This window comes from Bombus bifarius, unplaced genomic scaffold (genome assembly GCF_011952205.1).
Source record: "Bombus bifarius isolate JDL3187 unplaced genomic scaffold, Bbif_JDL3187 scf7180000008165, whole genome shotgun sequence".
Taxonomy (NCBI): domain Eukaryota; kingdom Metazoa; phylum Arthropoda; class Insecta; order Hymenoptera; family Apidae; genus Bombus; species Bombus bifarius.
Genome location: NW_022884487.1, coordinates 739952 through 765242, shown reverse-complemented (window position 1 = coordinate 765242; position 25291 = coordinate 739952). Strand labels below are relative to the sequence as shown.

Here is a 25291-nt window from a genome sequence, read left to right as displayed (position 1 = left end):
TGCGACTATTGAGCAACGTTGAAGTTTGTTAGCGTATGTTTTTTCTGATATTAAAAAAATGTTCTACTGATATTATTATAAGATTTTTTTACAGAATAATTAGTGACGCATAAAAATTATTGATAATAAGAAATATTATTTTTATGAACAATGTATATTATTGTTGAATGTGATAAAAAAGTATCGCATAATGTTAGCGTGACGTCTCTGGGTTAGCGGGTTGATGTCGAATAAAATGAAGACTTACACGCGGTCGTACTACGTGTATATGGTTGATACGTATACGAGAAGTAATTGTCAGAAGTGACACGGCACGGGGGAGTAAATCACGTCGGCATTAAGACAATTAGGTGTAGAACGACGGGTTCAGCCGAGTCAGTTGACGTGTCTTGGACAGAAACAGATGTCTAATATGCCTTTTATTTCGACTCCATGGTCAGCCATACATGCACATATAAGTTAAACACTTATTCGAACCACAGGACGTACGTAGGATAAATGCATGGGCGTCGATACGGAGCATTAGAAATGAGGAATAATGTGACACATTGTAATCATATAATTACGCAATTTTCGTTCGTTACAACAAGTTATATATAGGAAAATTGTTGTTTAAAATATATATAGGTATTACCCCTGAACTTGTGTACCGTTGAAAAATACATGCATAAGTTCTGGTTTAAGGTTGCATTTCACGAATAAATCGCTAGCGGCAACCATGTGCATGATACTATTGAGAGAGTGTGCGTGTATGCAAAAGTCTGCCCGTGCTGCGGTCGTGCAATTGTGCGAAGGAAATGAGATCAAGTTTGAGTGATTGCGGACAGCAGTCGAACAGAGGCGGAGAGAGGCAGGGGATGGAGATAGGACAGTTCAAGAACCGAATCTACAGATTGCCAGCTGGATAAACTGGAACAAACGAAATACCAGATTTCTGCGAGTATCAAATACCATCGTTTATAATTATTGATGCTTAAAATATATTATTACAGAGAAATATCGTGGACTTTTAATGGCATGTCACTTTGAAATAACTACACAGGATCGATTAAGATTGCTTTCAAAAATAAACATTTATTTCAAAATTAATGCTTATCAGTTGTATCCTAAAAACTAAGATCTATCCTATACACTGATTGTGCTTAGGTGTATTCACGCACAAAACATCTTAAGAATTCATTACATCTTTACGTTGTGTACAATCTTTTGTTTGTTTGTATGCTACCGTAATAGCTTTCACAATAAGATCAGACGCTTTCTGATTTGCACCATCATACTGCTTACACACATACATATATTACATTCAAATACCAGAATGTATTTTGCATATAATCCTTCAATCAACCTTGTAATCATGCTTACAAACTGGTTCACGTACTATTATTCTTATCGCCAAACTTAATTCTTAGATTAAATCTTACTCTATGTCTTCATAAAGATTAAAATAACATACAATCGTGATATCACATTTGCAGTTTAGAGTATGTATTATCTGGTCAACCAAGAAAAAATGTGGCACGGATCTAAACAACTTCTTTTGTGGATTGTACCAGCTCTCCAAATGAGGTCTCTAAGCATTGTCGTAGTTCTGCATAACTTACTACTAATATACTCTGTTCATCTCGTGACATCAAACATACCTATGAAATTAGAAAAATACATTTTAAAGTACATGTTGAACGATTTTTAATTATTTGAATATTTTGTATATTACTAAAGAAATTGAAGTTTCTTTTAAAAACAAAACAAAAAAAAAAATACGATTTTGGAAAGAAAAAATATACCTTATCTTGTGAGCCAGAATCCAACTTATTTAAACAAGATATAACATGTGCCATATCCAACCAAGGTCTTCCATCAGCTGCTACCTGATGGAAGACATAATCTCTAAACAATTTGAGCATGTATCGGTCGCCCGTCTCTGCCCACGTAGGTTCCATATTAAGGTCGGGTCTTTCGTTAATAGTACTCAACTTTACTAGTAATTTAAATAATCTTCCATTTTCTAATTCCTTGGCAAGTTCATTCTCCAATATATCAGATTTAAGCTGAGCTGCATCTAATTGTGTATAAAATCGTGCTCCAATCATCGGCATGAGATCTGTTACACTTCTTCGTGCTTGATTCGAAAGTAAATACCTATAAAATTATATTCGTTTATGAGAACATACATTAACACGAACATAGATGCATTAGGTAACATAAGATGTGTCACCTCTTTTTTCTTTATCAAAAGTGTCAATTTTATAATAAAATCTGTCTCTCATAAAAGGTATTACTTCAAGATGATTATAAATAAATCAAGTTAAACAATGAAATGTTAAATTGATGAAGAAATGTACTGCTTTCATCATGTTAGAGGTTAATGAGTAAAAAGAATCTATGAGAAAGATAAAATGTATACTAACAGAATAAGGTTTCGAAGATCCGCAGAGTAGGAACGTGCGACGAGCTCGAGGGAGGCTTGCATGTTGTCGCGATGGACGGAAAGGAGACTGCGACATGCTAATGCCAACACCAACTTTCCTAAGGCGATTAAATCTTCTTGCTGATAGTGTGCTATAAGCGAAAGTGGATTCGCTGCATTTCCATCAAAAGTAACAACATCTGGTATAGCTACACAACTTAAACGTAGTCTTGTTTGTGATGTAAGTAACACTTTTGTAGGATCTAAACATCTGTATGCCAAACCTATAAATCATCAAAATAAAAAAAATTACTTAATTATCTAGACAATAAACAAATAAGATGTAAGGTAATGTAATTGATAGATACAAACCAGCAGCGTGTACAACACGGAGTGCGGCAGTTAACTGAATAATATAGCTCCATATGACGCTTTCTGATAGCATACTACTATGCTGTTGTCTCAAAATTGTATTCTTCGTATGACTATAAGGACGAGGAGCATTAGGGTCCGAGGAAAATGGATCCGTATAACCATTTACCTCGGTAGATGAAAAATGCTTATTTAATAGGGTTTCTGACCCCGGATGATAATCGTAAACAAATACCATGGCTGAAATAATAAAAGTACATTTTCATAAAAGAAGATTTTCATAGAAGTACATTTATCAATTTCGTTTTAAGACGTTAATACATACAATGGTCACCAAAAGCCTTGGTGGTAAAAACTTCTCTTAACTGCACTAAATTTGTATGTGATATTCGCTTCCACATATCTACCAGCATCATACACTTTGTATTAGCAAGTCTGAAATCTAAAAACATAATAAATGCTTATTTCATTACCAGTTCCGTACCTCTTACATGGTATTAAATAGTTCATAAGGTTATAGAGATATTCACCATGTACACGTCGCAGACAGTAACGTGTACCGCTTTTAATGCTGGTAGCTTTGTACGTAGAAGTCTGATATCCCAGCATCGTTGAAGCAGGTTTGTGAATTGGTTCCAATGGACACAACTCATGATAATTATCTACCTCGTTTGGTAGGTCGGGAAATCGTACTACATCAGGTTGTGCTAACGTTAAAGCATTTTTTTGGACAATATCCATTCTCAAACTGTCACTGACAAAAAAACCGGAGGCTGCTTGAGGGGGAGGGGTTGAGGGAGCTGAAGAACTATTAGATGACACAGGTTTTGTAGGTTTTACTGGTTGGAGGTGCGCAGGTGTACCTGGATAGACATAGCCTATCTGACCTGCTCCTACATTTCCAATCTAGACACAAAAGATATTAATTAATTCGTTAATCAATTGAGCAGAAGTAACGAAAAGCTTTTCTGAATTTCTACAGCTACTTACAGTTTCAGTTCCTTCCTCAGTTCCAACAGCATCAGCTGCTGCATTCCCAAGGTAGAAATATGTAGTACCACCCACATTCTCCTGTGAGTGATAAGAATTATTGAAAAGGTTCGGAGAATTATTATTACTACCAGTAAGAGCTCTTCCAGGTACAAATTCTGGGCTGGCAGTTACCTTTTTCTGTGAATCCAGAGAAAGGTTTGACAGATGTTTCGTAACAACTGTAGTGCCTAAAGCTATCGCTGAATTTTGACGATTCTGTTCAAAAATATATAATAAAATTATATTAATGTGTATCTTTTCTATAACTTATTAATGGATATCTTGTGTATATATATATAATAGTATAATATAACATAAAACAATATCTTTATTAGGAGTTTTTTCAAATAAATTGCAAATAATTACCATGTAGGTAGCAAGCTTGGATTCCAATGGGACGCCGTTTGTTTGAGGAGTGAATGGAACAAACATCGATGGGTCCATCTCTTCCTCAACCACTGCATTTACTATCACACTTAACCCTCACTTCTATTGTCTGTATTTTTCTTTCAACAGGAATGAACAAATGTACTTTATGTGTGATTATATTTCCGTGTTACACAGATGCACAATATAACATCAATCTCCAAAACCTGCAACACATTTTATAAATACACAAATAGAAATAAAAAGTAAACTTACAATTACGTATTTTACGTATTACTCCAACTATGATTCAATATCATTTTGTAACAATAGCTATTCAATAATAGTATAAACTATAATATATATATAAAGTTCAAATAATTATGTATGCTTTGTCAAAAAATTAGTTCATTTGTTCTCATGTGACAAAATTCAAAGTTAAAAACATTACTATCTTCTATTACTATTTAAAAAAAAAAGACAAAAATTATTAAACAAATAAGTATAATATGTCCAAAGCAGCTACCATCTACTTAGAAATTACAGAAAACCGATTTAATTTTATTTACACTACTCGAAATTTACTCCGGTATCTGCTTGTGTTCGTCAAATCGGTGATGCATAAATTCGATGTAAAATATACTGCTCGTTATAAACGAAAGTATCAACTTGCCGCGTATGACTCAGTACGACTAAACATAACAACAAATCGTAAATCCTGAATGAAATTTCGGGAACGATGAGCACAGCTCGAGCCAAGAAAAAAGAAGGAAAACCGAAAAGAACAAGTAGAATCGCATGCTATAGCAATGGCAGCTGATTTTGACAATACGAGTGAAAAAGACGCACAGGATATAACCTTGATTCCACGTTATTGCTGATGGGAGGTATTCACTCGTGAACACAATTTCGATCAAAAGTCCGTACGATTGTGCAATAAAGATACTGAAAACGATCTAATACGGCTACGTGTACGATAAAACGCGTATGGCAAGTAAGCACGGCAACATAACCATTTACACTGTCACTGATATCGCGTCGGTGGTACGGCGCCAAAATTCTGATGTCTCCGGTTTCCGAAACGGAACTGTAAACGCACTCAACGAAATACAACTGTGAAGTGATGGTTTTGAAGCAGCCTGATCGTATATAACATTCCGGAGACAAAGGAGAAAGCAGAACCAATCCGAAACTTGTATGTTTATGGTGCTCTCCCTTTGCTCCGGCCTCCTATTTTTCTCTTTCTCCCTCTCTGCCTTCCATCCCCTCTATTCATATCCTTCGATCGGAGCAGCTGTCTCTCTACCACAGCTTGTCTCCGGGCGCGCGAGTCACGTACCTGTATATTTACCTTTTCGAACCCTCTTACTAATTACATATACTGTTATTCTTTATCACTTATTCTTATTTCTGTATTATTTTCTTAATAAATGTCATACTGTACTAATTTTAGGTGATTTCATTTCAAATTCGATTTTTTGAAAACTAAGAATTATATAAAAGAATTCTATTCTATATTTTCGACTTTTTCACATAGAATTACCCTATTGCTGATTATACCACGATTGTTGCGATACACTGTATATGTCAAATTGTATTTCGAAATAGGAAAAATTATACACTAGGGTACTAATTATTGTACATTGTAATATATATGATCGATCTGTATCAATAGATTTTATGTTTTTATTCTTTTTGTAGACAAAATATTGTTATGCTTCCATGGAACATTGAGAAGTATGATTTTAGAAAAACTAGATCTACTGACAACTGAAATATAGAATTTGTAGCAAAATTGTAGCGAAAATTATATAATGTAAAGGAAAAAATAAAATTTTGTTTAAAGCATCTAGTATCAATACGAGTAAATTATTTGCAATATTTTTGGATGATTTTTAAATTTATATAATACGTTGTTAATTTTTTATTTTATTTATTAAAATTTACAATCAATTCTCGCATTGAGAATTTTCAGTAATTTTTTCTGGTGCGGTGCAGTGACATGGCTAAATATTTATAATAAGTTAATACTTATTATAGATAAGTATAATTTTTAAGTAAATGTTGTAAATAAGTAAATATTACTTAATTTAAATAACTAATTAAATCTAGCGTTTAGGTCTGGCGGGTAGTGTCTCTTCAGCCTGCGGATCTGGTCCGACGTATCAAGTAGTCCAATAATTAGGGGGTTTCGATGTTTGTTGACTCTTTTGTTATATCTGTCGCTATATTTTGCTATTTCCTTTTTGACTGTTGGTATCTTGAGGTCGCGATGTATTAGTTCGTTGGTCACGTACCAGGGTGCGTTTATAATGGAAAGCGTTGAAGTATTTCAATGTTGGAATTACCTGCTGTTCCCCATAGTTGGATTTTGCAGGTTTAGACAGGTTTTATTACGGTCTTAATGAGGGTCATTTTATTGTGTGTGCTTAAGACGTTGTTAATGAGAACCATTTAAAGAGATTTTCGAATTCGAAATACGATTTTACTTCCGTTATATTGTTTACTACAAGACAGTAGCCATTGTAATATAAATTTGGGTTAAATCTCTACAATAGCAATAAAGTAATAAATGTAACGGGCTTTCCTTGGTACTGTTATTTTTTCGGATTATCTATCTAATTGTGCTTTTGTTTAGGTAGTTGTGCTGGCAACACTGTTTCAAATGTTAGACTAAGTGTTTCAATCGTATCGCAATCTGAACGAACGATATTATTGAGCAAGTGGAATTTACGTTTATCAACGAGAATATCACTTTGAAACTAAAAAATCCGACTGCTTAATCAAATTAAAAACACGATGATTATACCTGTACGTTGTTTTACGTGTGGAAAAGTGATCGGTAATAAATGGGAAGCTTATCTTGGTTTGTTACAGGCAGAATACACTGAAGGGTAAGTATATACATTGTCATAACAAACTGTGAAAACAAATTAAATGAGTGAAATACGGCATAAATTAGATATACTATAATGTAAATAACGTAATTTATATACTGTGTTTGTACTAATAGGAACTCTAACCTTCACGGTATAGAGATTCTAATGAATGAAATGAGATTTTTAACTATTTTTGTTAATTTGTTTCATTCTAATGAATGAAATGAGATTTTTAACTATTTTTGTTAATAATGAGTACATCAAAATATTGTCTATGTGCTGCTATCTTCTATATGTAACCATATAATATATGTTACAGTGATGCTCTCGATGCATTGGGTTTAAAACGATACTGCTGCCGTAGAATGCTTCTTGGACACGTAGATTTAATTGAGAAGCTTTTGAATTACGCACCATTAGAAAAATAAAAATGTGAAGTAAAAATTCTCTCATTTCACTTTAAATATTAAGATACAAATTACCAATTATATAATAGGATATTGTTATTTATACAGAAATATTTCTTAGGAAATGTATGATGACAAGGTAGAATAAAAAATTCAAAAGATATTGTAAAATGGTTTGTATTTAAATATTGTAATCACTTCATTATTTCTTTTTCACCAGGAATATATAGAAATTTCCAACAACTGTATAAAAAGTCAATTGATTTATAACAAGTTCGATAAGCAAAAATTGCTTCGGAAGGATTTTGCTTTCTTTTAAATGTACATTTGTATTAAATGCAACACAGTAGAATGAAACATTTGCTGCACTGTGAATCACATACATGAAACATGTTATGGCTTGTTTACAAATGTTTGAATTATTACAATAATACATGCTATTAAATTTAGGAAGAAAAATGAAGGTTATACTTTAAGATTTGATTGTTAATTTATAAGACTAACAACACGCAAACATACTTCTCTATGTATTAACAATTTTTATAGATCTTAATTGTAGCTAAAATTTTTTAAAATTCTTTATAATATGTTTCAAATAGGGTACAGTTATATGTGCAGAATATAAAAAGATGTTCAAACGTAATTTATCATTATAATAAAGTAAAAAATTCCAATTTGTTAAATAAATAATATCAATCAAAATTAATTACAACGTATTGCTCCGATGTAAAATATTTCTTACGAATACTGTTAACTTCTCTCAGTCTAGTATCTTCACGAATTAAATAGAATATATATAGTATATATTATGTTTTAGGAACAGAGTAAGTTACTAGATATATTTTCAAATTAGTCACTTATTAACGATTAAATCTTCTCATATAACCTCCCCTAATAGTTCTCATTTTATAATATAAATTGTTTGTGCGTAGATATTATTTGAACTATATCGAATGTTAGTTTTCCAATTTCTCATTCTTAAAAGAATTTAATTTCGATTCATTGAATTCTCATTTGCACAACAACCGAAGTTACGTTGGTTAGAATTCATTCTATCTTACTAAAATACTAGGACATGTCTTGTAAGCATAATATGATCGCATCTAAATTTCTGATATAAATTTTACCAAACTTCTGATTATACGTATCTTACAAAATAAATTGATATCTTCAATTTATATCCTATTTGATTTTCTTGATTGTCATCATAAAATAATTAAATTATCAGAAATGTATTGCATTAAAACCTGTTAAATGGCTTCCAAACGTTTTTGGAGTTTGGAATATTGGAATATTTATAAATCTATGTATATGAAACCAATTTTTCTTAACTGTAAAGTTCTGCGATTTGCATTAATGCACTTCGAGATCCAAATATTAGAGCCATAAGCCCAATGATACATATGATTACGTTTTTCAGTGCTACCCAATTTCCGGGTCCAAAACCAACGTCCCAATAAGTGACGGTTTCGACGAACACAGGAATTAAAAGTCCTAATATTGAAAAACAAAATGCACCAATTAGTCCAATAAAGGGTTCGATAGTTGGTACGGTCACAGCCAATAAAACTAAAACATATAAACAGATTTCTTAAATTTCTAGAATACTGAAATTACATTTATGAATTTGAAATAAATGTTATAGCGAAAATTTGGTTATAAATTAAAATACACACCTGCTCCTATGGCCATAGCTGTTCTTAAAATATAATTTACTGCTGTCCTTTCGTGAAATCGATGTTTTATACTATTCCATGCAATGTCCAGGCAAACGTAAAACTGTAGTCCAAATGTGCAATAAACGGCAAGAGCTATTAATATCTTCACGATTTGAGCCGCTCTAGAGAAAAAAGATATAATATATAGTCAACGCAAACTTAGCCCTTTGCGGACGGGGCTGTTCGACGAGCGAGCGTCGCTGTGGACGAGAGGTATCGGCGCGCGCAGTTGAGAATATATACACGTTGAATGTTTGCGTTATTCATTGTCGAGGCTTGTATTATTTTCATCAATATTTAGTTCATCATCGTTGTCACTATTACTAGAAATATTGAAACATCTGAGCCGATTCGTTGTTGAACGGAATTCGTTTTTACTGCCTGAAGCACTATCGTCGTCTCCTATCTTGTCAAGTTCATAATGCTCGTCATCACTACTATTACTATCCAACATGTCCTTTCTGGATATTTTAAGCATCGTGTATAAGGTATTATAAAAAATACATAAAACATATAAAAAGTTTGTTGATTCGTCTGGTAATGCCAATGAAATTCATTTTGACTCGACCATTGTCTTACATCGCGAGTTTACGTTAAACGGAAGATAAAATTTCTAAAGATCTATAATTTTCTTTCATCGAAAACATAATACTGTTTAGTTTATTATACCCATACGTAAATACGCATTACATTATCGCCCAGGAGAATAGACGTATGCCAGCCATTTCAAAATAAGGTGAACCGATCCGGAACGATGAGCAGATTCGGGGGCGGTTATATACCGACACCCGTCCGCAAAGGGTTAATTTTATTGTGATCCTTACACTTCTTCCGTTGGTAGATTTAATGTGATACTGCCTAAAGTTTGGTCCTGATATCTCGCGTATCCCAAGAATCCAAGTAAAATGTAGATGAACGTAACCCCGGACATTCCCTTATTGAGAACACCGCAAATTCCGATAAAATGTTGGGGTGTTTTCATATTATTCTCCAGTGGCATTACAACTCCTATAACGTCAGTCTCTTAGTAAAACATCAATATTCCTTTAAATAGTCGAATAATACCTATTGCTTCCATTGCAAAGATAGTAATGCTGAAGAATCGCGGGAAGTCTTGAATGGGCGCGAATAAAGGTACAGAGCTGATAGATGGCATATCCGTAACTAAGTAATAAAACGTTATTCCTAAACCTGATCCCATGAATATATTGGCTACCATGGAAACAGGTGCAAGATATTTCAGATTTGGTACCCAACTGAGCAGTACCATTGGAATCATTAAAGTGGCTGCCATGTACCGGATATCGAATTCCGATTCCCCATAATAATACTTATTGATCTGATCAAAGTTTGCAGCAACGATCACTGTGTACACACTACAGGTACCAAAATACGTTGTGAATAAACTGATCTGTATAAGGTATCTGTAAATAACATATTATGTGGTTATTATCCTATTGAAAACACGATTCCTTAGATATTTTTAAACTTTATTTCATAAATATAAATATTGTATATTATTGTCATGATATCTTACCTGATCGGTTTTGAAAATTTTCTCCCCCATTGTGGTCCCGTGGCAAACGCTACTTCTGCTACATCGGCAAAGCTCATTTCTGTACGCCTCGTTTTGTAATATAGAACATGTGCACATTTTACCTAAAATATTAATGAATCGTAACTTAGTTTATTGCTTCGGTTATTGTGTTCAATATCATTGGTATTTATGTACCAAAATATAGGCGCAATGTGTGCATACGAACGCCACCAGAATTGTGGCAAATACACCAACGACAAGTCCAGCATTCTTGAAAGCAATTGGCATGGATAATATACCCGTTCCAAGGGCAGCTTTTAACAAATGCGTTAATGTGTCACCGTCCCTGAAAGGAAATTACGGACTATTATTGCTGCAATTATTTTGGTATAAATGTGTCACTTACAGTGCATTTAACTTTCATACTGTTTAACATTATATAACATAGATATTACTTATTTTTGATTAAACATCACAAATAATATAATAACCCTGAGTATCTAACATAAAAGTTAAGAACATCAGTTAATTATATATTTTTATATCAATTGCCGTATCGCGACTTACGTCGTCGGGTTATCAACTTTTCGTTCATTGAAGGGGTCGAAGCTTTTTCCATCACCCTGTCCGACCTCAATATCTCGTGGAGCGACTTGCACTTTGTATCTGCAATAAATATGAATAAATTCTACTTTGTTTAACATTTTTGCTTAGCGAATCAACAAGATTGTTGTGTTTCACGATGATATTTTTGTTAATACGATTTCTTTAGCTAATAGGCAATGAATCTGAACCTGTGAATAAGTCGAAACTATGTAAATATATAGTAAATTCTTACTTGGACAATACACCATCCTTCGCATTAGACCCATCTTGGGGCAGGAAGGTGTCCATTTCTGTCGGCGCTTTGTATTCCTGTAAAAGACGGTCATTATATAATAAAATTCTAAATAACAACTCATTTTCTTTTATAAAATAATGTATTTTCATTGATACTTGCCATTGTGAATGCTTGTACGTGTATATCTTGGTTTGATTATTGTACGTTATCTGCAACAAACGAAATTAATATTACAAAAAGATATCAACATACAGTAGCACATATTACAATATCACGAGTGTACATTTAAAATAGTGTAAATTTAAAAAACATAAGCTGGTTTTAAAACAAATTAATGTATATATCGCGTTTATTTGCACAAACAATTTTCCACACTCGTGAATTAGAGTTAAACGATGGAAAGTGAAATAATACTACTATCATAAGTTTACAAACTAATTATTATTTGATTTACAATGCAAAGTTATGCATACGCGACCGACTATCGGTATTCTTCTTCTTTACAGCCCACGCCTTTTACTCGATTTACATCAAAACAGTGCAATTGATTATACGTTTTGACTCGATGGAAATTGTTATCATTAATTCGTTAAATCATAATAATAAAATTCTTTGTTTTTTTTTTTTAGGATATTATTATCGTTGATCGGTATTGATAGTACAATTGATAGGAATTATATATAAATAACGCGATCATATTATAGCATTTATAGTACATATGGTACTACTATATTAGATAAAATGAAAAACGTGTTTCCGTAAAAGCTTTTTGAAGTCGAACCTCAGTATACGCTAGTATAAGTCTAGCTCGAAATAAGACTTTATCAGCAGAATAATCGTTGACAATATTTGGAGAGCTACTGATATCGTAAAAGTTAAATATCTGGTATAGAATACATATTTGTTTCTCTTTGTAAATCGTTGCATAGGAAATTTGTGGCACCTGATTGAAATTAACACGTTGAATGCCACGGGGATCACCGGTGACCGGTGCACCAAGATTAGCAGAGATATATAATTTGAACAAATGTCAATAGTTACAAATTTTGTATTATTACCATCGTTACTACAATGGTGTGACGACATTAATGCAGTATAAAACATATAAAAATAGTTTCATTGATACATGAAATATAGATCTATCATGTGCGTCTGCCACCAGTGGCCGTCGAACATGGGAAAAACCCACTTTTCCTTGTTTAAACAAGGGAGATTATAAATTACTATGAAATTATTTTTATCATATTGCAACTCTAAAATGAGTTGATCTACGTAGAATCGAAGTATTATTACGTAAAACATCATGTAGAAACAGTATTTATTTTCAAGACCTCGGCCTTGCGTTTCTAAGTGTATTAATGGTGTAAATACGCGGAAATGCATAACCGTGGGTGGCTGGTATGGAAAATTAACATAAACGCGCGAATGTTACCTGATACAATATCAACAATTGTCTTCGTGATATTATAAGAATTCAAACTAAACTAGCAAATATTCAAATAATATTAATAAATTTTTTAATTTATTAATACTTTTAATAATAATAAAATATAAATGTATATAGTATTTAATGTGAGTATATACTAAAAGTATATTACTTTACTATCATATCGCTATACTAAAAGTAAATTAAAAATTCTCGGGCAATAGCAAGGTTCTTGCGAAATTTAAGGTTTATAGATAACAAAAGGTTGACAAGGGCTCAAAGATATTTAAAGATACTTAAATAATACTTAATAATTTTGAAATTAGGCTTTTTAAATCTTTAAATCACTTTAAAATTAAGAACTCCAAACTTTCGAAATATTTGAAATTATCGTACATATTGATGTAAGTACGTGCGAATTAAAATACATATAATCAGTAGATTAATCAAGTTAGATAATGTTGTGTGGCAGTGATTGACCAAAATGTTTTCTACATGAGTAATCGATGGCACAAAGAAAATCTTTTAACAGAGTTGTAGAAAACAAAATAACGGGCTTTTCAGCATAAGCAGTATTTTCTGATACCGAAATAAATTGAGTAATACCGATCGTTTAAACCTATTCAGATGAATTCTTTTGAATGCATCACAATTGAATGATTTAAATGTGTATAATTACGTTGTTTAAAAAGGCCAACGGATGAAAGACTCCTTTGTTCGCTAATATTATTGTAGCATGCAAATTCTTTCTTAGAAATTCAATAAAGACCGTTCCTCATAAAGTAAATTGCTTAATTTTTTTCTACTAGAATCCTAATGTTATATTATATTTGTACTGTGTCTTACTTTACGATCTTCAAATATATAAGATTACTTCTCCGAAAAATAAAAACTTATTCACTTTTTTTCCAATTACAGTTACAATTATAAATTATAATAATAGATAATAATATAAGAAATTAACTAAAAGTCCCAGATATCAGAATAGCTATTAAGTAATCTTAAACGTTTATTTCGGTCTAATTTTACGCAATGTTGTTTATTTCAAAATTCCTCTTCTATAATTATGATATAATATTTACAGGTCTCTCCATGACTCTAAGATGAATAATAATAAAGAAAAGGAAATTGTTGATACGTAGTGACATTTGCAAGTGAAATGCATCAGGACAGAATGCTGGCGAGTGAAACCGTAGAAAAGTGTTTCATTGAGAATAGCATTTATCGATCATCCTTGACGTAACATCGGACATTGTCCTCAAAAATATAGAACCGTTGGCAATTTGTAATACGGTGACCACTAACGGATGCGCGCGTCGGGTCTAAAAATAGTTGGGGACCATTACCTAAATCTCTCAGTCACCTCGTATTTACGATTCGACAAGAAATAATTTTGTATTTGTACATATATTTGAATATATACAGGCTGGTTGGTAACTGCTGGTACAAACAAAGGGAGTGTTTCTACGTTTAGAAGAAAAGGGTTTACACAATAGAGGGTCTAAGACAATAGGTGCAATAGGACACCAGAGCTAAGTTTCCAAACGGTCGAACGTTATTGAGGAGCCTTAATCTTGTACCTCAATAAAAGCTTTAAGTAGTCCCTTGCGACTACATGCTTTTGGGCCACCTATTGTGTTTGAACACTTGTAAACACCTTTTCAAAGCAATTTACTTACAGTTTCGCTCATTATTTGTTCACTTCTATCTCTTGTTAGTCATACTTAGGCCTTTTAGGCCGTAAAATTTCGATTTAAATGAAATTCGTAGTAAGTTATTTATATACCCACAATATATATATTCAAATATATATTCTAATATATGTACGATTGTAAAATTATTTTTTTATCGAATCTAGATTCATTTAGACTCATATATATATATATATATATATATATATATATATATATATATATATATATGTCGGGTTTACATTAGAATTAGGGTTAGGGGCATGAAACGAATCTTCGTTTGGGTTACACGTTGTCGCTATGCAATAGAGAAGACATTGACTAGTGCAAATACGATTATTATAGAACCGGACAAGTAACCGTGGTAGTTAGGTACTCGAGAAACTAATGACAATGATCCTATTATTGTTTTATCGAATCTAGATTTATTTAGACTCATACATATTGTTACGCCGGGCGACTCTCTACCTGGCCCAGGTCACACACCGCGGGCCAGACGGACACTAGATGTCCGCTCTTCCGTACGGCGTACCCTCAATAGCCTTAAGCATCCGTCATAAACCCGAGTCACTTGCCTGCAAAGGTCCTTTAAACAAAACAAACATCTGGTTCCGAGGAATTTCTAAACACTATTGTCTACCACGGCTGGACAAGGGAAAGTTGGTTTTTCTCACGCACGCTGCAACTTTCCTCCCACTAACCACTTTCTGTCGAGGGCAGTTAAGACCCTTCGTTTAACCAATTAAAAACGAAGCCTATTCCCTCACTCTCCTAAATAACATCGGTCCCGTGCGCTAGACACACCCATCCTTAGCTTTCCTCGGACACAGCATCGTCACTCAGCTTCACTTCTTCTACATCGTTGGAAAAGTCAACTACTCAGTATACGCTAATGCCCAGCGGGGCAGTCTAAGCATAACGCGAGAGTCGGTCTCGGTATTGTCGAGCATACATTTCCTCTCCTAAATATCTCATAGTGCTACGTCCACTAATACATTGAATCCAGTTATAAGAGCCCTGCTCTAACGCACATATCTATCTTAGCTTCGTGCGACAAGTTGTTAATTACTTATTTCTCTCCGTCAGTGTAATCTAAGTGCTGGAAACATATAATTTATAATTCTGTGAATCACAGGGTTATACAACCTCAATCACCCCTATTATCTCAACGGAAATCAGGGGATCGATCAATTCGTGGTGTCGATTGTTATAATCGTAACGGGGATTTACGACCCCCGTTGACGTCTCTCCTTGCGATTACGTCTCCCCGCGATTGGTCGAAGAAACATATATATATATATATATATATATATATATATATATATATATATATATATATGTCGGGTTTACATTAGAATTAGGGTTAGGGGCGTGAAACGAATCTTCGTTTGGGTTACACGTTGTCGCTATGCAATAGAGAAGACATCGACTAGTGCAAATACGATTATTATAGAACCGGACAAGTAACCGTGGTAGTTAGGTACTCGAGAAACTAATGACAATGATTCTGGGTTCAATAACGAATCCGCGGTCGACGGGATGATAGATGAACGTATTCACAAAATCTAAGTCGGATGCGTAATGTTCCCTGGTCGTAAGGGGTTACTCTTTTTCATCGATGAGATCGCGAGCGGGAATGACTTTCCCGTCCCGATGGTGCCACAGAGGAAAACTATATTGGAGTGTGTCTAAGGACACGAGATCATCGGATTCGTCGAGAAAAGCCTTCGTTTAGAAAGTAAGGGAAATTGGCGTTGCTGCTAATTGGTCAATCTCCATACCGGTGGTTAGAAAAAGATGCTGGCCGCCTTCGAGGGAAAGTTGCTAGTGGGAGACGCCGCTCGTTGAAAAATAGGTCTCCCCTATCTTCCCGTAGTTGGGACAAAGACTGTTTGTCTGTTTGAAGGACTTTAGTTGACTAAATCTTAAGATTTATGACGGGCCCTCGGGCTAGCCGAACATGTACTGCGGAGACGTATCGACATCTGGCAATCATTTTACTCGAAGAATAGGGTCTGAGCTATAGCTATAGAATAGTTATAGAATTATTCCATGCCTTTGTTAGACAAAGCGTTCATCCCGTGACCGCGGCTACGTTCGGCGACTGGCTGTCGCCTCGAGCCCAAGCTCATTATCACAACTCTCGAACAATTACAATCGGATTGAATAACTACTAATTGTTTAATTACAGCTATAGTAGACTCTAGGTTACAATGTTGCGGGATTAACCAAAATTCCAAAGGCTCCGGTGTTCTTTCATCTCCGACATATATATATATATATATGAGTATTCGTGATTCTATAATAATTTTTACTGTAGATTCGATAAAAAAATAATTTTTAATTTGTAAATATATTTGTACATATATTTGAATATATGTACAAATTTGAATATATAGTGTGAGTATATATATTTTATGTAATTTATATATAATATTTTATTATTATATATGTAATTAAACAATTTATATGTATAATATAAATAAGGTTTCAAAGTAATCCGAGACATAAAGAGATTCCAATAAATACTAAATTAGGTACATATGTATATATTAAGAAAGAAAAAAAATATTTCGAATTGGAGTACAGTAATGACATATTAATTTTAACAACCTACACTTTCGTGTTACTCATTGTCAATGCAGATTGAAATCTCATTCGCCATTGATCATTCATTGCAAGATAACCGAGAAACCGGTAGAACAACTTTGACTCACGACATCTGGTCAAATTGCGCGTAAATTACACATTTATATTCCGAGACAGTTTATATGTCAGTAGTACATACTCTTTTATTACACGGAGTACCATTATTATTACCATTCAAGCGTTCACTGTATTTAATAATTTAATCCCGTGTTTGTTTATATTTTTATTCGCGATGCATTTAAAAAAATGACGTTGCATTGTGCCAAAAATTAGATATCGCTATTACGTGGGAAGTGCAAATCACTTTATGCTTGAAATATTGGCTTCAAATGTGTGTCTTAAATTTGGAAATGTTTCATTTAGACATGTAATTTTGATTGCCACGTAAGACGTATCTATATTTGAGATTAATTTTTACGTTCCTCGTGGCGATAATAAAGCCCAATTTATGTAAATTTCTTTCTACGCGTCAACGATTCTCAGAAAACAAGAGGAGAGAAAATTGTAACTTACGGAACAGGATAGTCGACATGACGTTGCGAAAATTGTTATACACGTGGTTAGAGGTTCTAAGTATACGATTGTGCGGCTGCATCCAAAGACGCCTTACGAGGCGCCACATTGACAATACGGTATCACAATCGCGCCGTCGCAGAGGTGCTAATTAAAATACAGTATACTGCTTGAATCTCTAACAAAAATCATTTGTCTACGATTAGGAGCTGCGTCGGAATGAAAGAGTTTTTCAAGTTACAGAAAGATGACTAAAAGCACTTGGCCGCACAATATTATAGAATTTCATAATTTAAGGTTATAAGAGTAATTGAAACACGGCGCTGAACAATTTCCAGGTACATCCTAGTATTTAAAATTAGAAATTTATTTTAGTTTTTATAAATCTCCTGATCCTATATATTGATTGCTATTTTTATACGTTAGAATTTCTCAAGTATGTTCCACTATTTAAAATTAGAAATTTAATGAATTCTTTCTTTTATAAATGAATTTTTCGATCTTATACCTCGACTGCTCTCTTTATATGTTATATAATAATTCATATTCATAGTGAATATTACGTTTTTTATTCGTCTGTTGAATAGGGAAATGATTAAAATGAATAAAATCACAGAATTCCTTTTGAGAATGTAATTGGAATTTTTGTGCTGATAGGTTCGAGTCACGGCAATTATGCGAGAATATTTTGGTTTCATTTATATGCTGTACGATAATCGGTATCTATAGCAAACCCTACAATGTTGCATATAAGGTTATAGCTTAAGTGTTATTATACAATAAAGTGACACCATCTGATAAGAGAACAAAATAAATATGACACGACAATTTGTTGTCGCTTATGCATGAAACTAGTTGCGGTTGCGATGCAGTCATCGCTATTTCGTCGAATAGAAACTGCACACTTGTGTGAATAGACGAAATAAAAGAAAAATTATGTAATTACTGTGCACTTAAACTCGATAGTGCATTTCCAGATCATCTATCGCAATTTTTTCTTCCCTAACAGTTCGTTCCCCATTTTTATAACGTTTCAACAAATATACTGACAACGAACGACGTAAAATCAGATAAGAGAACTACGATATTAATTGTGCCGACAGTCCTAGCTATTCACATTGAAATTAATTAATCTTTAATCTATCCTTGTTAAGGCGACAATTACAGGGGCGAGTGTTACATGGAAAATTAGGTCGTTCAACTTTCAGAGTTAACCTCTCGTTCATTGTGGTCAATTTTACAGTTAATGTTATTATCAGATTACCGATCAACCATGTATGTGTATAAAAAAAGCAAAAGAAAGAAATGTTTCGGAAATAGATTCGGCGTAGAAGATAGAAATCACGTGGAATGGAAAATCACGAAAAAGAAACTTTGTCTGATTCGTATGTATAATGCATGTAAATAAAAAGATAAGGTTAATGTTAGTGACCCCATGCTTCACTCCTACTCTGTCAAATCAAGTCGCAACGATAATATTTACAATGATTTATGGTACGATAGTTCTTTGTCGTCATAGTTGTATAAAGATATAATTGTTTTGTTGAACTTCGCCGCCATGGATCTATGTACTTAGTGAAAAACATATTCTACGTGAATATACTTGTTCGCTTCTGCAATTAAATAGAGTTCTACATATTAAACCTCAGATAATTAATCGTGATTCATTTTGGCTTAATTGTATGTTAAATGTTAAATGAACGTAACAAATGAAATCAATGCAAGCGATCGAATTTGTACTATCTTTTAAATCACTTCATTAAACAAAATGCAAATCTCAGATTTCTATTATCAAGTATTTCAGATATAATGCAATTTTAGAAGATCACAAAAAGATTATGTAAAGATAGAAACTAGTCAATGAAGATATTTTTGTCTATTAGTAATATCGTATAATTATTCATATCTTCTGTTCAATTTCAAAACGCCAGTAAGTACGCATGATTCACGGTTTTAGCAGATTATACGCCGACAATGTTTACTTGCAAACTTTTTTTAGCAATGTCATTCAGCAACCTGTAATAGTTGTTTGAAAAATTTAATAAATGTTGCAAGTATCGATCGAATGATCACAAGTTTATAAACTTATCGGAATGATTCGGCATTTTATGTATTTTTCTCTATAATCATTGTATAAATAAATCAACGATTTTTGACCTTTGAAAGGTCCAGTTTATAATTGGAGAGGGGGTCGATCAATAGAGTTTTCGTTTTAGTCTTTCTTTACTTTTAGAGAATTATTTAGAGTTAGCGTTTAAATTTAGAGAATCTTCGCTCTCACTCACGCATAGGATTAGCCAAATAAGCAAAAGAATCATCCTCAGAATTGTTATTTCCATGTAAATTCTAACTATTACCTATGTATTTTTACACGTTTGTTTTTCTTTCGTGAAAACATGATGAAGCAATTTTTCAGAACTACTAGTACTTCCAATATAATATAAAGTTATAAGTCATGATCTTCTTGCTTTTATATAGCGATTACTACGAGATTGACAATAACAAGAAAGGAAGGAAATTAAACGTCATACGAGATATATTTGAAACAGATAAAAGTTCTGCTATAATATCCGTACGATAATATATTCGGTTAGAATGACGTTTCATACGGACTTTCAAGGTTGTTGAAGCAAAATGTGAATCGTTTTTCGCGCGAATTTCTAATGTTAAGACATTTGTCAAATGTTCGTGAGGACGAATTTTTAAAACCGTTACTTATCGTGAAAAATGACCCTGATTTTTGACTTTAGAGATTCAAAATACTCTCGGAAAGACACATTTAGACCAAAAATTTTGCGATTTGCAATATTTTAATAAATCTTAGATGAAGAACGACTCGATAATTACTTGTAACGTGAATAAAATACACATTATATGAGAGGGAAATATTATTTAACAAATTTTGTACTGTAGCATTTAAAATTCTTTTTCGTGTTTATTTCATTAATCATTACATTTCAATAGCATCGTTGTATTAGTGAAAAACACGTGTTCGATAGTATAGTCACCTGTATCGAAGTTGCTGAACGCATTTGAAAACTAGGTCACCTCGAGACTACGTTTTCTAGTTCGTTGTGTAGATGTCAAGGTTTATCTCTATGACCGGTTCGTAGAATTGATCTTTTCAAGAGTAATAAAGGAGAAGAAAGCATTTCGAATAGAACAATTAATCACTGCGGGTGGTCGATTTTATTCATCCTATCCTTAGACCGTTGTCATCTAACAATAATTGCTTGAGTAAATCGCAACCTTATGCCGGCTTCATACGGCAATACGCGTATAATAGATACTAAATATGTGTATGATAGACGCTAAGTAAAATCCGAATTTTACGACGGAACATTAAAACAAATTAAGTTATCATCGCTGTAACATTATCGAATTGACAAAAAAAGGCGTAAAAGTCAATGGACAATGATGTCATGAGTCGTACTTTATGCAGATGGAGGTGGGAGGATAAATAACGGTTGTTAGTGGACGAAGCTTATGTCATGTAACACAAGCATCGTAGCAGAAGTAAATAATGTGACGTTGTGTATTCCCTTAAGAGAAAATTCTACTGACAACTTTTTCACATAACTTATCATATTTTACTCGTAATTTTCAATGAGAATTGATTGTAAAATTCATCCAAATAAAAAAAAAAAAGAAAAAATACTTATCATAGAAAAGGAAAGACGTAAGGTACTACTTTTGTATTTATTTTCCTTGTCTTTCATACGACAAGTTTTACGATTAAAAGTTGAAATATCTACTAAATTAATAATTGTTTGACATAGGTAAGCTATTAATCTCCTATAGAGAATCTGAATCTGCACCGATTAACGTACTAAAAAATATATAATTCTGTTCAAAAAACAAAGTTGACCTCCACATGACCTTTAAGCACCCACCGATAGACTATAGACATGTAACAAGGAAAGTCAATCTCGTTACAGTTACATGTTAGATAGATACATATGTATGATAAAGTTGGTACGGAACTACAAGGTTAATAAAATTATTTATACTACATAAAGATTCTTGAATAGTTTCACCTTCGACCGGTTTCCTTTCGAGTTCAGGGAGCTTGATGCTCATGCTACATTTATGTATTTGGATACATACTTTGGAATTATTCCTAGAAACTTTATTTTTTTAGATTTACTTTTCTACTACAGATTTTCTTCGAATCAAATTCTACTGAACCTTTAAAATTTCTCTTACAATTCAAGGAAATTATTATTAACACTTAGCCAACCGCGCGCGCCACAGCGAGCTATACGCTGTCCACCGCGCTCGGACAAGCCAACTTATACGCTGACTACCGCGCATTTTTCCAAATATCGAGGACTAATGTTCACTACTTAAAAAACAAAGAAGTCTAAAAATTACTCAAGTGGTCAATTCTACTTTGCGGTAATGATTTTGTTTAACGATTTCACATATTGTTTATACAAAACACCAAATTAGAAGTATATATTAAAAGTATAAAAGAATGTAGGTAAAATTAAAAACATTGAAGATGACTAAAGATAAATAACACGACTTGAACGTGAAATTAAAAATACATAATGCATTTTAATATCTTTTTACAGTGTGATATCGTTCGACTATAATTTTATTTAGTCATAACTGATAGTGTAACTTCTTAATTAATTTTGACACCACTAAATTGGTGTATTTTATTATATACTGTACTTTATAAAAGCAGAAAAAGTGGCACAATTAATTGGGAACAATTCCAGGTAAACAATAACTGATAATAACAGCAAAAAAAAAAAAAGAAAACGCGTTACCGAAGTCAAAAAGGAAGACCTCTCCGTTCGGTCACACAGCGATGTCATTCACACAGGGGAGCTCTCCCTATTAGGTTAAGAACGCCAAATACCTTTCGTTCCAAGAACTTATCGTTGCATGGACAAAGTCGACTAAAACCCTTTCATACTACTTTGAAACAGGATTGGCCAGAGTCTCCTTACGTTCCAAGAAATATGTCTCTGCCCCTTTCTGGTACAACCCATATTATTTGGCAGTACTATAATAGGCAACGTAAAAAATTGAAAATTTTATAATTCTTTTGCGTTTTTCGTTAGTTATACTGTAGATATACTGAAAGGTTACAATTTGAATAATAAGTAAGATTTCATTTAATTCACAAAAAATATAAAAATGTTGGTATGTAGGAAATATCAAAATGGTCGCGAAAAATATCCATTAATGTACACAATGTACGTGCATATGTAGAATATTGCAGAATATTATCATAAAAACTAGTCAATGAAAGAACATAAAATCTAAAATAAAAATACATTAGCTACAATGGATTCGCTTTCTGATAGATGATTTGAATATACATTTAAAAATTTAGTTATAAATATAATTATAATAACAATACTCTTTTATCTGTCTATTTATACACACGATTGTTCCAATTCGTCGCCAACTTTTTCGAATGTTACATATTTGATAAAAAAAATTAATTGAGTCTATAACAGTTTGTTCAATTGACTGTGTTAACATGATGCAATTCATTATAACAGTTACCTTTATTACAAACAATTCCTTAAGCCATTGTTTTTTCGAATGGCAAAGCGATAAAATGGAAATCAGAGATGATTTTTCAACCATATTATAGAGTCACATATCAATGAGTTCATCAATTATTGGGTTGATGTTGACGTGTTATGTATAGATAAGCATACAGCATAATAACATACTGTCGCGATAAAAAGTGTAAATTAGTTAGAAGAAAAATCGATTTCCGTGTGGTGAAAGGGTAACGAACGAATTCGCCTGTACAGAGAATGGGAGTTTCGATGCGCAGGTCCGAAATATCGACCCGAAGTTACATCATACGTAGCTACCGTGCGATGGGACTGCTATCACGAGCCATACAAGTCGTGTCTACACAAACTTAACACCACGTGCTGGTCGCGGCGTGGCTGTAGTGATGAAACACCTTGTAAAGTTTATAGCTTATGCATTATAACAACCGTTATATTTATAAATCATCGTTCTTTAAATTTTCAAATTCTATGTTATTTTTTATTATACTTTATTAATGTAATATTAAAAAGAAGAGTTTCCATACTCATGAACTTGCCATTAGGATGTTATCGGTAATCGAGAATAGATTTCGTTCAACGGTAGCTATTACAAAACTAACATTTAGTCTTCTGAATTAAGATGAATCGCATTTTTTTTAACGATACATCAATAACCTTTGAATCTAATCTTAAGTCATTTAAAATTATTTAATCGATAAGTTTATACGAACATAAAACTCACAAAGAGCTCGGAAGGTAAGATGTAAAATAAGAGGGAATAAAATTTCACTGTATTAAAATGCCGTTCATTTCTTTGAATTTCGTATACTGTATAGAAAGGTATAGGTTAAGGATTTACAATAAATAGTCGAATGCAGCTGGTTCGATGCGCGTGCGTTAAATCTTCCAAAATGTACGTATGCTGACGGGTGGGAATTTAACAGAAAAATAAAGAGAACCAGTAGAATTGTAAATGTGTGTACTATCCAGATTGACGTAACTTCTTAGATTTAGGTACAAAAATATACTACCCATATTTGAGAAACCTCTCTTGCTTAATGGCTTAACTAGTTCGGAGCGTGCCAATGAATTTCAGAATATGGAATGAAATTTGTATTGATCATGATTCACTATAATAAAATCCATACTGATCGCGATTAATTATCGTCGATCACATAAATATTAAATATTTTCGCGCAAGAGCTTAATTTGGAAATCGATCAATTTGAATTGATGATCAAAGAACTTTGATCATCGGTCGTCGTATGTTTTGTAATTTAAATCGAGTATATTAGCTTTTAAATAGCGATAGAGGGAGCGATAGTGTAATAATGGGTTTCAAATGTAAATGGAGTGTACATGCATACCTACCGTTAGGGACACAAAAGTTATTCGGTGATTTTAAGGTGTATAAAGATGAACGTGGCTCGTAAGGACCGATCTCGTAATCCAATGTTACTTCATTTCTGGCAAACAGCGGTTCAGTACAGTGGATCAGTGAATTTATTACAACACAAATACGCCACTGTACAGTGTACACTACACGAGTGTGGCTCGTACTCGTGCCACACGACCACAGTATTCTACCGCGAAACACCGACTGAAAGAGAGTGCCGTGCTGTCCAGACAAGAATAAACGAGAATAAACTGAAAGTTTTTGTCCGCGGAAGAGCGTCCACTGCGTTTCATCAGGCAACCGCTAGAGGTCGAACGTCCTATGTAATGATCAATGGTCCAATTTCGGTTTATCCATAATCTTTAAAATCATACCAGAATAATTAACTACACGAATATTGCAATTAATTCTCTTTTTCTGGTATCGAAGTTCAATGTTAGTAGTAAAAGAGAGTGTGTGAGAATAAATAATAAATATTTAGATATGTATATATTTATTGAATGGATTCTGTGGGTATGAAATGTTTATA

General features: G+C 33.1%; 3 protein-coding genes across 8 annotated transcripts; 1 reads left to right on the top strand and 2 right to left on the bottom strand.

Moving 5' to 3' along the window:
* Positions 1-1048: 1048 nt before the first annotated feature.
* Positions 1049-5436, bottom strand: LOC117209089 (PAN2-PAN3 deadenylation complex subunit PAN3). 4 transcript variants are annotated; one of them, XM_033450692.1, is made up of 10 exons: positions 5037-5436; positions 4178-4404; positions 3944-4027; positions 3770-3850; positions 3310-3685; positions 3105-3221; positions 2780-3019; positions 2409-2691; positions 1785-2139; positions 1049-1640 (listed from the first exon to the last, which is right to left on the bottom strand). In XM_033450692.1, exons 2-10 carry the CDS (start codon positions 4253-4255, stop codon positions 1524-1526), a joined length of 1731 nt encoding a protein of 576 aa, XP_033306583.1. In that variant the 5' UTR covers positions 4256-4404; positions 5037-5436; the 3' UTR covers positions 1049-1523. The 4 variants fall into 4 exon arrangements, with proteins under 4 accessions (XP_033306583.1, XP_033306581.1, XP_033306580.1 ...); XM_033450690.1 differs by having other exon boundaries at positions 3770-4027; positions 5027-5436; XM_033450689.1 differs by having other exon boundaries at positions 3770-4027.
* Positions 5437-6545: 1109 nt separating this feature from the next.
* Positions 6546-9050, top strand: LOC117209007 (DNA-directed RNA polymerases I, II, and III subunit RPABC5). The gene is made up of 4 exons (XM_033450559.1): positions 6546-6742; positions 6816-7071; positions 7376-7488; positions 8884-9050. The coding sequence occupies exons 2-3, from the start codon at positions 6977-6979 to the stop codon at positions 7482-7484; spliced, it is 204 nt and encodes a 67-aa protein (XP_033306450.1). The 5' UTR covers positions 6546-6742; positions 6816-6976; the 3' UTR covers positions 7485-7488; positions 8884-9050.
* On the bottom strand, positions 7712-25008 carry LOC117209006 (proton-coupled amino acid transporter-like protein pathetic). Of its 3 annotated transcripts, none has more exons than XM_033450556.1 (10): positions 24738-25008; positions 11719-11768; positions 11557-11633; positions 11286-11384; positions 10914-11064; positions 10719-10840; positions 10247-10605; positions 10006-10189; positions 9140-9303; positions 7712-9032 (listed from the first exon to the last, which is right to left on the bottom strand). In XM_033450556.1, exons 2-10 carry the CDS (start codon positions 11719-11721, stop codon positions 8791-8793), a joined length of 1401 nt encoding a protein of 466 aa, XP_033306447.1. In that variant the 5' UTR covers positions 11722-11768; positions 24738-25008; the 3' UTR covers positions 7712-8790. The 3 variants fall into 3 exon arrangements, with proteins under 3 accessions (XP_033306447.1, XP_033306448.1, XP_033306449.1); XM_033450557.1 differs by lacking the exon at positions 24738-25008 and adding an exon at positions 22709-22728; XM_033450558.1 differs by lacking the exon at positions 24738-25008 and adding an exon at positions 17839-17860.
* Between the last annotated feature and the right edge of the window lie 283 nt (positions 25009-25291).